The 15,546-nt window shown below is 37.1% G+C and overlaps 1 protein-coding gene across 1 annotated transcript in view; it reads right to left on the reverse strand.

Annotated features, from left to right (window-relative positions):
* The window catches only part of TTC6 (tetratricopeptide repeat domain 6), a 259,315-nt gene that overhangs the window by 132,120 nt on the left and 111,649 nt on the right, over positions 1–15,546 (reverse strand). The window contains exon 7 of the mRNA XM_032242507.1: positions 12,274–12,468. Coding sequence (XP_032098398.1) covers positions 12,274–12,468 — 195 coding nt within the window. The remainder of the gene's footprint in view (positions 1–12,273; positions 12,469–15,546) is intronic.

Raw genomic sequence — 15,546 nt, forward strand, 5'->3', positions numbered from 1 at the left:
CTTACTAATATACTCTTGCATGAAGAACCACTTTATGAGTTACCAAATGTGAAAGCTAAGCATACAAAAACCCAACTGATTTCAGTTGCTTAAAAATACACTGAAATCCTCAAATCCCATCATAACTGCTGTTAAGAAGTAGACCCACTCGGAGCCATGCTGGAGAAGATATGGCTTTGTCAAAGTAGATTCATGAAAAAAAAAAGCTTCCTATCTTACCTGCTAAAATACCTGAATTCAAAGACAGGTTAAAACTCTACTCCCAGCAAGGTGAATACCACTGTCATTCAACACCCATTCCATCCTCCTTTTAATGTGCTTTCCTGAACTGCCAATGATGGGGAGGTAAAACTCTCCTGGCCAGGCATGGTGGTTGATGGCTGTAATCGCAGCACTTTAGGAGGCCAAGGTAGGCAGATCACTTGAGGCCAGGAGTTCAAGATCAGCCTGGTCAATATGGTGAAACCTCGTCTCTACTAAAAATACAAAAATCAGCTACTGAGCCCCACCAGAGGTTGCAGTCAGCCAAGGTCATGCCACTGCACTCCAACCTGAGCAACAGAGTGAGATTCTATCTTAAAAAAAAAAAAAAACTCTCCTGAAGCCAGTGTTCTAGATATTATTTAGAATCCACTATCCAAATGCAATGTCGGAGACAAAAGGTTCTGATGTTTCTGTTGGCAAGTATAGTCATGACAACATTGAGTTTTTCTGTAGCAGTATTCCAGTTACGGCTTTGTGAGTCGTGTTTTTTGTTTGTTTTTTGCCAGTGAGCATGTCAAACAGATACAGTGTGGCTCCAAAGTCCAAAGCTGTGACGGTAAAGGCTACTTAATCCCTGAATCTCAGCTAAGGTGGTATGTTGCCAGTGCTGGCTTCCAGATTTGCCACCTTCCTGTGTCAGGAGCACCAGCGCCCTAAGAAGCCAGTTGAACATGCTGTGTGAGTCACCCCTGGGAGATCTCCCTACCTAAAGCCCATTTTTCTAACCCACTCACTGATTTTAAAACACCAAATTCCCATTACTAAATCCCTTTTTGCTTAAAATAGCTAAAGATGTTATACAGTTTGGCAGTGTCCCAACCCAAATCTCATCTTGAATTGTAGTTCCCGTAACCCCCATGTGTTGTGGGAGGGACCCGGTGGGAGGTAATTGAATCATGGGGGCAGTTACCCCCATGCTGCTCTTCTCATGATGTGAGCTATCACAAGATCTGATGGTTTTATAAGGGATTTTTCCCTCTTTTGTTCATCATTTCTTCTTGCTGCCACCATGTGAAGAAGGACATGTTTGCTTCCCCTTCCACCATGATTATAAGTTTCCTGAGGCCTCCTTAGTCTTGCAGAACTGTGAGTCAATTAAGCCTCTTTCTTTTATAAATTACCCAGTCTTGGGTCTGTCTTTATTAGGAGCATAAGAAGAGACTAATACAAGATGTTTCTGTTTTCTGCAGCTGAATCCTAATATATCCAGGAAAACAAAAGAACAGGAGAAGGCCTAGGGACTAAGAGAATGAGACAAGTGAATACATATATCAGGATCAATAAGTACTTCTAAGACAGGTTGTAGGGAGAGGGAGGTGGTGATGAGGAGAGTAGTGGCTAAGAAGTTATCTAAAGGCACTGCTGTACTTTTCTCTGGCTCTAAGCCAGAAACAGGGTAGTAAAAGTCATTTACCTCTTATTGTCGTTTGCTCTTTCACATTCCAAAAGCACACTAAATGGAAATACGAATTGGTTGGAAGAAAGTGAATGCCATTGGACATTCTTGAGTGCATAGTTCTGGTAGACATGAATGGGGGACTTCATGTCTACCTATCTAAGTGGAAAGACTTACCTAAGGTTAACCTTTATGCTCCTGTATGACTAAAATGAACCACTTACCTAGAAATTTTTATCCAGATTTTCCCTGCTCCCTTCTTTCTGTCCAGAGAAAAGAACCAACCCTTTCTAGTATTCTCTTTGGAAAACACCACTATCTCAGTGGTTCAAACTAAAGATCTCTTCATTGCCAACCTCTCCCTCACTCCCAACAGTAATGACTATTCCTGTTCATTCTCCTTCCATGGTGTCCCTCTTATCCATTGCATCTTCTCTCATCTGAGTTTTATGATACCATTTTTGCTGGTCCCTTACCTCCGCACCCTCCCTCCTCCAATCCATGCCACATATCCCTGCAACTGTTGTTAGCAGTCATCCTCTCTCCAAACATCTTACTAACTACACACACAGTATACATTACCCAAGCTCCTGACCCTGGTAGTCAGGGTCCTTCACAGTCCTTCACCATTTACTTTGCCAACTCTGCTTCCTTCTCCCAACTTTCCACCCAAGCTACATTTTCAATGCAAACAAAAAAAAAATGCCTTATGTGCTGGGATTACTCCAAGGGCAATAGGGGAAACAAGCAAAACCAACAGGCCATTATAGCACCAAATGGCTATGAAAATGGTGAATGATGAGGACAAGACCTTCAGATCTCAACTCCTCCATGAGACCTTTACAAATCCTTCTCTGTCCAGCCCAGATTCATGTCTGCCTCCCTGGTTTCCCTGTTGCATTTGATCTGCTCTTTCATTATACAATATACTGCATTCTATTCTATATGCCTTTTTCACAGTAGAGCATAGGCTTGTTTGGGAGAAAAAGTGAGACTTATTCATTTTATGTCTCCCAAAAACTTGAATGGAGTAGGTACTAAATAAATATTGTTGAATTTTGGCTGAGTAAGAAAAATCTCATAGCCAAAGCCAGCCCCAGACTCTGTCCTGGGGAACTGAGAATCATTGGTAAGGCATGAGATGCTGGGTGGTTCTCAAAGTGTATTCCCTTTCGAGCAGCATTAGTATTACATAAGAACTTGTTAGGAATGCAAACTATTGAGCCCTACCACAGACCTAATGAATCAGAAACTCAGGAGCTGAGGCCTAGCCACCTGTGTTATAACCACCTGAAGGCGACTCTATCCACTCTGAAGATGGAGAACCATTGAGGTACTCAATCTTTCCTAAAGCAGCCTAATCATAAGAATATCCTGGGATGAAATCAAATCTACACCTTCCCAGACCCCTTCTCTGAAGATTACAATTCAGAAGGTTTGGGATAGAGCCTGGGAATTGATATACTTATCAACCCCAGTGACTCTTACCCTCAAGGAAGACTAAAAATCACTGATGTAGTGGAAAGAGTGAGCCTTTGGAATGAGGTTAAAAAACAGAATTTGGGCTCCTCGCTGTGCTATGTTTCCTTCTTGAGTCTATTTCCTCATTTACATATGGCAACAGTGATTTTTTCAGTCTAATGTCTTAGAAATCGGACATGATTTCTAAATCATACATGATTTCTAAGAAGAGGTTTGCACACAGAATATGCTAAGAAAGTGATTGATATTACAACCACTATTGTTTATGATCATTGAGGGAGATGAATGAAGAAGACAAGCCCATCTCTCTCAGAGTGAAAGTTAAACCTCCTTTCAGGTCAACATTAGTCTCCCATGAGGCCAGGCAGAGAAATGTATTTCAGATAGTACGATGCTGTTAAAGAACTTTGGAAAACATTTGTTCTAAGCTGTGAGTACTCTTAAAATATCTCTGCACACATCTTCTATGAGTTACATAAAGGTGACTGTGAGCTACATCTTGTGAAGCATGAAGAAGGGATCTCCCTCCAGCAATCCTCCCCTACCTTGGTGTGACCCTAACAGAGAGGTCCTCCATTACAGCTTCACTATCTCTTCCTTAATAAATTTATCTTGCTCCTTGGTGTACGAAAGCCTGAGAGAGGCTTCACAGGATGTTGCTCACAGTCACTCTTAAGTGGCTCACAGAAGATGCATACAGGGAAATTTTAAGAGTGCTCACATACAAAAGTTTCACCAAAGTCAATCTCACATGCGATGGTTCTATTCTAGATACCATTTTTTAAAGTGCTCATAGCAAACCACTAAACTGATTTCACAACCCACTCACTGGGTCACAATCTACCATTTGGAAAACATTAACTTACAGAGAATGTTGTTTAAAAAGCAGACTCCAAGATCTGGAAAAAGCTTTAGGTATTCATCTTCTTGAAAATGTTAATCTACAGATAATTTTCTTTAGTCTTATATAATTTTTTCTTTAAAATCTACAGCAGAAGCATATGAATACTTTGTGTGTTTTTAAAAGATCAGAAAATATCGTCTTGATAAAATAACAAGTCTATAGAAGAGTAAGTACATAACTACATAGAATTTTTTTATTATTATTATTACAAAACATGACTGGGGAGGGGGAGATTGTATTTTTAATCATTGTAACTTCATTGCTACATGCAAACAGTGACATCTGGTGGAATGATACTGCTTTACTTTTTTAAGTATCCAGCTTTCACATATTGGCAGTTATGGAAACAGACAAATTTCTAAATAATTCCTTTTTTGGCATTTCTACGTAAAAACAGAAATGCACAAGTCTAAAATCTTACCAGACATTGATAGTGCATACTGAAATGATTTTTGTCATCCCAATCTGTATTTTTAAAAAAATGCTAAAGGCATACTGATGGGGCTATTTGTTCAAAGTGAATATAACAAATTCGAAATGAGGTTACTATTGATTCCAGTTCTATCTCTGCCAGCAACTGTAATTTAGAATGCAAAACTTTTCCTCAGTTTCCTCATCCATAGTATGAGAGGCTTAGGCTAGGGAACTACTAAGATCTCTTATAACTCTGTTCAGTGTACTTCTGTGACATATATCACCAACTCGCACAGTGATTCTTACGTTCTTTGGTGTACTACCTTAGGCCACTGCTTGGATTATGTAGCGAGGAACAAGGCCATATAAGGGGCAGGGGTTAGACTAGAATTAGACCTGATCATTGAGAAATGGCAGATGGTAGGGGAAGGTCAGTCCTAGATACCCATACTGGTAGGAAATAAAAAACATATGAGACAGAACAGAGTATTACAAATGAAGTGTAACAGACCACAGGTCCTGGGTGCACTATAATTAAAAAGGTCTAGCATGAGATGATGGCACATTTGGGTGGCGGGCAACCAGTGATAGGAAGTACAAAACCAGGCAATATTCAGAGACTCCAAAGCTTTCAGTAATTAAGTAATCACCATCAGAGAAGTCTCCCACGATTACCAAGGCCACATCCTTGGCCTAGACTCAAAATAGGGGATTTTTCAGGTCCTACGTGGGAGCAAGCAATAGTAAGGCAAAAATCCCCATTCTATATAAGCAGAAGTCCTGCTTCCAAAATTGATTTACAATGGATCAAAAACAAACCACCAAGAGCAAGTAAAACATGCTTCACAAAGTTTATCCAACTAAGGCTCCTCAGATTCTTCCTAGAGTAGATCAAATTGGTCCTAAAAACAGAATGAGAGTGAGTATACAGAATTAAGCATAAAGAGAAAACATGAGAGGACCTTTCACAAATACATAAAGCAGTAGAACATAATGGGAACCACATTTAAACTATAAAGACCTGGGTTTGAATCCTAGCTTCTTCTAGCTACATAAACATGGACTAGTCAATCATTATGCTGTATTTTTTATTTGGGAAATGATTTTATCTACTACATAAAGTTGTTATTGATTCAAAATTCAATAATAAATGCAGTGTACTTCAATGCATTTTTTCTGTTAGATGATTTTCCATTTTCTCAACAAATATTACTACCTTATTTGAAGGATTTGGATAAAATTTTTCAAATAAAAGCTTATATATCTGATTTGTAAGCTATCATTCATAGAGATAGTAAGTCAAAATAATTACTCATATATGTATCTCTACATTTTTATTTATATATATAGATAGATATCCTCAAAGGAATACAAGTTGCCAAAATAATATATATAATGCCATTTTCATGAAATGTGTGTGTATATACATATATATATGTATATGCACAGAAAAGCTTATAATAATCTACCATATAGAAAACCCAACAGGAAAAGGTCACCCTTAGTACAATACTTTTAACAATCACAGAGAGAAACTATAGAAGCAAATTTTTCAGATCCTGTCCCATTCCACCCCCAATGCGTTTCAAGATTCTGAATGACTCAACTACTAACATAAACCTGCATCTCTGGTTCTCCAACTTAAGATCTAAAAGTACTATCCTAATACTTCCAAGACAAACAGTCAAAAAATGCCAGATAAATCTATCCAATATTAACTTTGGGTGGCCAGAAATAACTTGTCTTCATTCAAAGATGAGTACACAGAAAAACCCAAAATGATTTCTGTGAAGACAGTCTGCAAATTACAAGAATGAAATACAGCATTCAAAAAGTGACAGAAGGAACATCCTTTTGGGAAAGGTTTATTATAGGAAATAAAAATATTTTAGAAAGATTCTACTTTGTGTTCTTGAGGCAATAAAATTCAGATAAACAAAAGAGATTCTCTCAAGAGACCAATAGAATTTAGAAAAATATGTAAATGCCATAGCAGTCTTACAATGGAAATTAGAAGGACTTTTTAAATTTTATACCACAGAAAATGAAACCTCTGAAGAACAGAGGTTTGAGAGATAAATGTAAGCCAAACAATGATAAATGTAGATGAAAGATAATGAAGATCCAACATATAGCTAATTAATATTCCTGAAGAAATGCACAAAATAAATAGAATACAAACATTACTCAAAATAAAACAAAAAGTCCTATAGTGAAGATCTATATTTGCATATAAGAAGGGCTTTCTGTGCACCTCCCAAATTAATTAGAAAGCAATCCACTCTCAAACATATGCTAGGTAAATTGTTCAAATTAAAGCAAAACATAAAATTCTGTAAGCATCTAGATGAGTAGGAGAAGCAGATTACATGCAAATAAATAAAAAACAGGTTGGTTTCACATTTCTGTCTCACAAGGTTAGATATCAGATAACGATACAAACAAAAAACACATAGGCACATGCTGGCATATGAAATAGATTATAGGAAATAGCAAATAAGCAAAAAAGAAAAAAGAGACTATAAAATGACAAAAAATAATACCAAGTACATCTGATAGGACAATAAATGAATATGGGGTGACCCCACCTATTATAAGAAAAAAAATTCTGATTGGCTCAAAAATATTTAAGTCTATGCAATCTACAAGGCACACAACTAAGACAGACTAAAATGAAAGTGGAAATAGATACCATATAAATAAAGCAAAAACAAAGAAAGTAGTTTTCATTTTTATGAGTTTAGTGTAGAATGAAAACAAGAAGATCACAATTAACAGCTTTTTGAATTTTCTCACTCACACACACACACACAAAATTGTTTTATATAATCACATACTTCTGCATTTAGTTCTACTTCCTTTCAGAATACAGAGCACTACCTCATTCTTTATTATGGTTGCAACGGATCTCATTATTGAATGCACAATTAAAATTCTTCCACTGGTGGATGCTTAGGTTGTTTCCAGTTTTTAGTTAATAAAAAAAGTGATATAATGAACATCCTTGTGCATTTCTCCTACCAACTGATAGTCATCAGCATATAAAGGTCCTTGATAAGATCACCTTGGTAAGCCTGGCCACTCCAATGTTGAGAAGTCAAGGGCTGAGAAGAAGTCCCATGAGGAGGGACTGAGAAGCCATAGCCAGGGAAGCAGGAAGATAACCAAGAAAGAAGTGGTCCCTAAGGCCAAGGTATAAATGTGATTTCTATAAGAATAAGTGATCGACTATGTCAAACACAACTGAGATGACAAGGACCGTGAGATCTTAAAGCAAACCTGATCATGTCACTCTTCCTCAGAAACCCTATCAATGTTTTCCCAGTGCACTGTGACTAAGAATCCCTCCCCCAAGCACTCACACATGCCCTCACATACACATACAGGGTAACCATAAAATCCTGCCTTCTCTCTAACTTCAAATGGATCACTACTCTTCCTGTTCTCTAATACTGGACTTCTTTGCAATTCTCAGATGGATTCCAATGGTCCACAGCATGAACTCAAACCTCAATGTGTATACAAATTTCCTGCAGTTCTAACACATTCCCAGGTGTTGGTGATGGCACTAGTCTGTGGACTATACTTTGAGCACCAAAGACGTAAAACATTCTTTCCCCTCCTAGTGCCTATCTTCTATCCATATATTCAATGTAAGTATCATTTCCTCAAATCTCCCCAAATAATCAGGAACTCCTCTTACATGTTTCTGTAGCACTCTGCACACCTCCATATTAATTGTCACATTCACAGTAATTAATTCACCTCTCTTTTCACTGGTCTCCAGGTTCCCTGAGGGCAGTGGTTATATTTCTTTTGTTTGCAGATGCCTCTCTAATGCCTACCTCTGTGCCTACCACAGAGTTTGGCATGTCATTTGATTTCACTATTTCTTGACATGGAAATATATTTACACATAAGTTTTTAAAAGTTAGGTTACAAAACATTATGTATATAGTATTATTCTGGTTTTGTTGTATCTTATTTATTTGCAAAAGGAAAAATCTGGAATCTTATATTTAAGAATGTTAACAGTGTTATCTATGAATGGCAAGATCTTGAATAATTGTTTTTCATTTTTGCACTTGCTTGCATGTTCTTGCATATTTATTAAAATATTTATATTGTTTTTTATAATAATCAAAAATGAAATTTTTGACACTTAACCTTTGGCTTTCCAGTTGTTGTTGCTGCTGTTCTAATGTATAAAACTAATGATCTGTCCACATATTTTCCAAAAATTGACTAGAAATTTCTTTTTTTAATTTGAAGCCAACTAGAGGGTTAAGTCTGGGATCTATAGCCTGTCATTGTTCACCACCCAGGAGCTGGCTAAGAGGGGGGCCTGATTTGAAAAGGTCAGCCAGTGTTTGTAGGACGCATTTTTGCCACCAACTTTCTATTGATGGTGAATCAAGAAAATACACAAGCAGTTTTAGATGGACAAATAAGTGAAATGGAACAGAATTCCATAAATAGACTCAACATATTGGAATTTAAGGTATTTAAAAGTTGGCATTTATATTCAGTGAGGAAAAGAAAATTCATTGAATAAAGTATATTTTACAATTATTCTTATCAAAATAAATTACAAATGGATTAAATATTTAATTTTTTTCAAAGAAAACCAAAAAGTTACTAGAAGAAAATATGAGAGAATACATTCAAATGTAAATATATAAACACCCTTTCTAAGATTAGCATTAAGACAAAAACACATAAAACAATTGCTACATTAAAACTTCTGATAGCATAAAACGCCATAAACAAAACTGAAAAGCAAACAACAAATTAAAAATATATCTATAATATATATAGGCAAATAACTAAAATTTTTAATATAAAAAGATCATTTAATAAATAATACAAAATCTTTGATATAAAAAGGTCATTTACAAAACAAGGAAATACATGACAACTCCACAAAATATGATCTAGTAATTCTCAAAAGGAAAAAAGCAAATAACCAAGAGGCATCTAAAAATATGTTCAACCTTACAAGAAATGAATAAAAATAATAAAAGGTTTTTAAAAATTCAAAAAGAGTAACAATCATAGTTTGGCAAGAGTGTAAGGAAAAGAACAGTGTCATAAATTGGCATAAACAGTGTCATTGCAGCTTGGTTATAGTAGTACTATTTGGCCAGGCACAGTGGCTCACATTTGTAACCCTATCACTTTAGGAGGCTGGTGCATGAGGATCACTTAAGGATAGGAGTTTGAGACCAGCCGCGTCAATATAGTGAGACTCTATGTCTACAAAAAAATAATTAGCCTAGTGCTACCTAGGAGGCCGAGGTGGTAGGATCACTTGAGCCCAGGAGTTCAGGGTTACAGTAAGCTACAATTGTGCCATTGTGCACCAGCCTTGGCAAAAGAGCAAGACCCTGTCTCTTTAAAAAAAAAAAAAAATTGTATGAAGTAGTAAATATCATGAAATAAACGTAGAAACTCAGGCTATAGAATGTCACGTGTTGTTTAAACACATACATATACAAAAGATATCTGGAAGGCTGTTCACCAAGCCGTTAACATTAATCTGTCTTTAAACACTTTTAATGATTTCCCCTACTTTAAAGCCTCAAATATAAAATTCCATACCAAAAAGTTGAACTAAATGTCTATAAACTTCTCCATGTAATATACAAATATTTTTAAAGCAAAAATATGGCCAATATGAAATATTTTTATAGTTCTCATCATAATTACTGTTTAGCAAAATAAGCCTAAGTTTGAACACTACAATGCTGTTCAAATAAACTTAAGTATATACTCTTACAGTTCCATTAAAATATTCTCAGTGTTTCCCATAAATGATTACATAAAATTGGGAAAGCATTAAAACTATACAACCACAAGTATTACTACCTTTGAAGTTAACTGATCATTGCACAAAAAAATGCAAAAAGCCATTAAATGAAAGGGTATGGTATTCATTTTGTTTACAGTTACCTTTCTTGAGAACACTCGGTAGTGTAGAAAAAAATTATACATTTCTCCGAACTTGTAGGTTCAGCAGACAGATATATTTTGAAAAGGTTAAGCTATGTTTAGCAAGGTAATCCTCAAGAGATAGATGCTGGAGAATTAAATATTCAGTACTTAAATTAACTTCTTATTTGGTACTTAGGAACAAATTGCCAAGAATTATCCTCATCAAATAGAACGTTTATTGACTCTCTTGGAAAAAGAAAGTGAAGTCTACTTGAAGAAAAATATTTTCAGAATTGGAAAGAAACCAGCATTTCTAACACTTTGCATGAATAACTGAAGCTGTAAGTCCTGCAAGTGATATTTGGTTTGTGTAGTGCTAATGGGAATGATTCAAAACAATAGAGTTTCATGACTACTAGATTATGTTTATGTCTTTATTTTCTGCTCCCAGCTTTAGGCTCTAAAATACATTCCAAAGAATGGCATGCTGAACCGCTGTTTTCTACTGGAGATACTGGAGCAGTTCTGAAATTTCAAAAATTCTTTATATACAATTTTTTTTCAAAACCGTAATTTCATAAAGCAAAACTAACAGACTTGAAAGGTATAAAATTATGATTGACAAATCCTACATTTTTTGCCTACATAGAAAACAGACATAAATATGACCTTCTTTTAGGAATTCAAACTGAAACTAATTGTGATTGCTAATCACTGGGAAACCAGGTAATTTTTAATCCATGAAAGAATGCAGTAGTGTTGTAATTTTTACTAGAAGTCAAGTTGGAGAAAATTCATTCAAAATATACCATGAAAAGTATGGGTACTAATAAATTTTCCATTTAACTTAATATTTAATATTTGTAATAGTCTTAAAACATGTAGTACATTTTTCAGTATTTTTACCATGGCTTCTGAAAGGCAAGAGACTGTAGCACAAGCATTCTCAATGGGCAGGTGATATTGGTGCTTTGGGTGGGTGGGCACAGAGTGAGTACAGCTTACAGCTTACTCTTTTTACTTATAAATCACAGACATTCATATAGTATATAAACAGATACACAGTACATCTGGTGTATTAAAATTTAATTAGCAGGGGTGATTAGGAAAAAAAGCCTTAAAATTCTCTTTAAGTGGGTTAATAATGAAAAGGCTGAGAAAAATTGAGTTAGACAAACCTGGATTCTAATTACTATCAAGAGATAAGAACTTCAGCAAGTAACCTGATATCACAAACACTAAATTTCTTTATGAATAAAATGGAAATTACAACTTCTCCCTTACAGTTGAAGATTTAAATAGTAAACATATGCAAAGCACACAGCACAGTGCTGGGAATATAGTTACTGCAGCATAAACCTTAGGTCCCTTCCCTTTTCTCCTCTTTTTTGAGGATGCTGTCAATTATATACTCTCCACAAAAGAATATGTAGATTCCAAAGGAGGTGAGACCTAAGGAGAAGTGGAATGAACTCCAAGAGCAATGACTTTTATATGTGATCCCTGGACCCAAGTATGCCCAATGATGGTGAAATCTAGTTCAAAAGACTGGCTTGCTTAACTTTTATTACCCTCAATTTCCAGATCTGTACTCCAGAGTTGTGATGACAAACAAATGAGATCATGTATGCAATATGCAACAATCTGAGAATACTAAAGTTACCTTACATTTGGGAATGGGTTCATGTTAATACTGTTAGGAAGTGGAGACACAGACCTAGACTGTGTACCTGAGGAAGCATTGGGAAAGAACAAAAACTGTTCCACCCTCTTTAGTGTCCAAGAACAGAATCAAGTCTTTAAAATCTAGTCCTCAAAGGCAGGATTTACTTGAAAGTTTAAATTTAGTTTAAAATAAAATTACCAGTGGAACTCTTACCTCTCTGTTTGTTCTTCATCTGTAAAGCGATCGTCTAAGAAAGAGGTTCCAAAGATTCCAAGCAGAGTATTGTGGCCTTTCCTGTTAGCAGTGTGATACACTCGAGAAGCCAGGCACAAGTCAATGGGCAGCTGCCGGGCCGGGATGGTGGTGCACAGATTGTGAAGGTGCGGCATGGAGTAGTCTTGTGGTATTCTGCAACAGAGAAAAGAAAGTGGGCTTTCATCATGTTGTGGCCTTTACATATAAAGTACATTTATACTGATAACTTAGTTCAGGTTCTAAAGACATACATAAACGTAGGAGATCTGATTTAAAACTACAATAATGGTATATAACAAATTTAATATCACATTCTCAGGCCATTGTCCAGAGCTTTAAACTTGTGTCCAACTGCCTGCTGAATAGCTTAGCCTGCACCTCTAGAGAATACAGTCTACAGGCATCTCAGGATCAATAAGTCTAAAAACAACCTCTTCATCATCCCACCCTAACCTCTTCTCTCCTGAATTCTGAAACTCAGTCTAGAGACGTCGTATCCAGCCTTCATGCATTATTCCTTTGCTACGCTGCTCAAATGCTAAAGTCCCTAAGGAAGTGGAACAATATTGGTAGGGCATTACCCATTAAGTAGCACTGATGGAACTCTAGGTATCTCTAAGTCAGTATGGCACCTCCTTTCCCACTCTGCTGAAACTTGACTCTGTCTCCTGTCTTTCCTAAGTAGAGAGGATGACATGAAATCTGCTTTTTTCTTTTTGAAACGGAGTCTCACTCTGTCACCCACACTAAAGTGAGTGACACGATCTCAGCTCATTGCAACCTCTGCCTCCCAGGTTCAAGTGATTCCCCTGTCTCAGCCTCCCAAATATCTGGGACTACAGGCCTGTGCCACCACGCCCAGCTAATTTTTGTGCCTTTAGTAGAGATGGGGTTTCATCATGTTGGCAAGGCTGCTTCAGACTCCTGACCTCAAGTGATCCGCCTGCCTCAGCCTCACAAAGTGCTCGATTACAGACATGAGCCACTGAGCACAGCTGAAAATCTGCTTTCTTAATCCCAAGTGCCACCTGTCATCCAATCGACAATTATTGAGCACCTACTACATGCCAGATTCTGTGCTAAGTCCTCTACACACATTTTCTCTAATTCTCATGATGAAGCTCTATTAGAGGTATAATTATCCTTACTTTGGATAGGTCACAAAATTGGATATCTACTAGTATCCACCCACAACATTACTGGCTATCAGCCAAACTTCTTGCCTATTAGTGACTTCTGGGTGGAAGTGCCCTTCTCCAGAAGTACTCCATGCCTACCTTCCTACTAAAGCTTACATAACCAAATGGCCTTCTTTTCATCAAATCAAATCAACTTTAGATCTTTAGATCATGTTCTCTTCTGATCCCTAAAATACAGCTGAGAATATGAATGACTTGTTGAAATTGCTCTTCCTTCATGGGCCTTTAACGATGCACTATCCCAGATTTCCATCTACCTCTCAAATTCATCATAATCTGACTTAGTTTTTAGTTTTCCTTCTCCAGTTTCCAAACTGGGTGTGGTTTCTGAGGTTTGAACTTCTCTTTGTACATTGAAAAAATCATCTTTAGTGTTTCAGCTATTACCTCTGCGCTGAGAACTCCCAAATCTTACCTCCAATATCACTACCTTAATTAGATTCCTCATTTTGAAGACAGAAAACATCTTTGACCCCTCTCTCTTTTGCCTGCTCATCCAATGGAGAAAACGGAGTTTCTCCCCTGCACGGGCTTGCTCAGGTGTGCTCCTACTCCATCCTCACTGCCAGCACGTCCTTCATCGCCTCAGCCTGCACAAGCAGTCGTTTGCCAGTTGGGTTGAGCACAGCACCCTCTGTCTATTCTTACCCTCTGCAAAATTCTACCAGATTAATCTCCTTTAAGTGCTCCTTTACTCAGCACATTGGTTGGTTGTTGCTTACTGCATCTGTCTAACTTCCTCTCTCTGTTTCAAGGCTCCTAGCCTTTGGACTTACTTCTAGCATTGTGATTAAGAGTGCAAACTGAAGTCAGACTGCCTGGGTTCAAACACTGTTTATAATTCTTGCTTGGTCTTAAGCAAGTCAATTAATGTATCTATGCCTTCTCCTGGATACAGTTGCTTTAAGAAAGAAGAGTGAATGCATTTAGAATGGTGTCTCTCACATGGCAGGTGTTAGCTATTCTCATCAGTTTCCGGGACAAATCACAAGACTAGACTTGTCAGTCCCTTCAGTTATGGATACAGTGCTGTCTACCCTTTTGTCCACGTCTAAATATCCTTCAAACAAGATCTCAAGGACAGACTTCTCTGCCATCTTTTTTCCTTTTTTACAAACTGTCTTTTTTTGTGAGTTGCTCTACTCTTATGTCACCCACTTTGACCATTTATCTAGAGGGTTAATGCTCATCTGTCCACTGACTACTCCATATGGCTGGGACTGCTTCAGAGATTAGCATGGTGTAAAGAATATAGACTTTGGAGTTGACTGGGTCTGGATAAGGATCTTGGTTCTAACACTTGCAACCTGTATTACCAACTTCTTTAAAAGTCTTCCAGTAAATGAGGATAAAAATCCCTAACCCTTGCCTGTATAAGAACTGACAAAAATAGAAGATATGTCATTCCCAGTCTGTGGAAATCTCTCAAGAAATGGTTTATTATTGTTGTTACTATCACTTTGCACTACACAGCACCTAACCCATTGCCAGGTACCGTATGTATACTACTGAATCATCTGAATCATAGAGAGTGGTCTATGGCATTTCCAAAAGAGCATAAGGCCTCACAAAAACAGGATACAAAATGTGTACACGTGAATGTGAAAGGGGAAAAGAGAGGTAAGTCTAAACATTTGGCGCCTGAGACAAAGAAGCCAAACTGGAGGAGAGAAAGGGGGTATCCAGAAAGCCAGGGCTCCCAGGTACTCTAGGCTCCTAACAAAGGGCTTTTAAAATAGAGGGGGGAAAAAAGGTGTGCTCTGATGTCAAGCTCACCTACATCATCATTCTGCCTGAGACAGGTCCTGGCTAATGGAATGTGTGTGAGATTACATTACTGATTTTTATTTTTTCTTTTAAAAGCATCACAACCAATGTGAATTCCTGTTCACCCATTAGAGTCTATTAACATGAATAAGCAAATAAATTTCCTTTGGTTATTAACCTCAATAACAATGTGCTGCAACAGATGTTTGAATTCCCAAGAATACAATTTAATTTGAGGAGGAGTGAGAAAATTGCGGTTCAAAAT

Source organism: Sapajus apella, unplaced genomic scaffold (assembly GCF_009761245.1).
Source record: "Sapajus apella isolate SASKATOON/1434 unplaced genomic scaffold, GSC_monkey_1.0 scaffold50, whole genome shotgun sequence".
In the NCBI taxonomy this organism is placed as follows: Eukaryota; Metazoa; Chordata; class Mammalia; order Primates; family Cebidae; genus Sapajus; species Sapajus apella.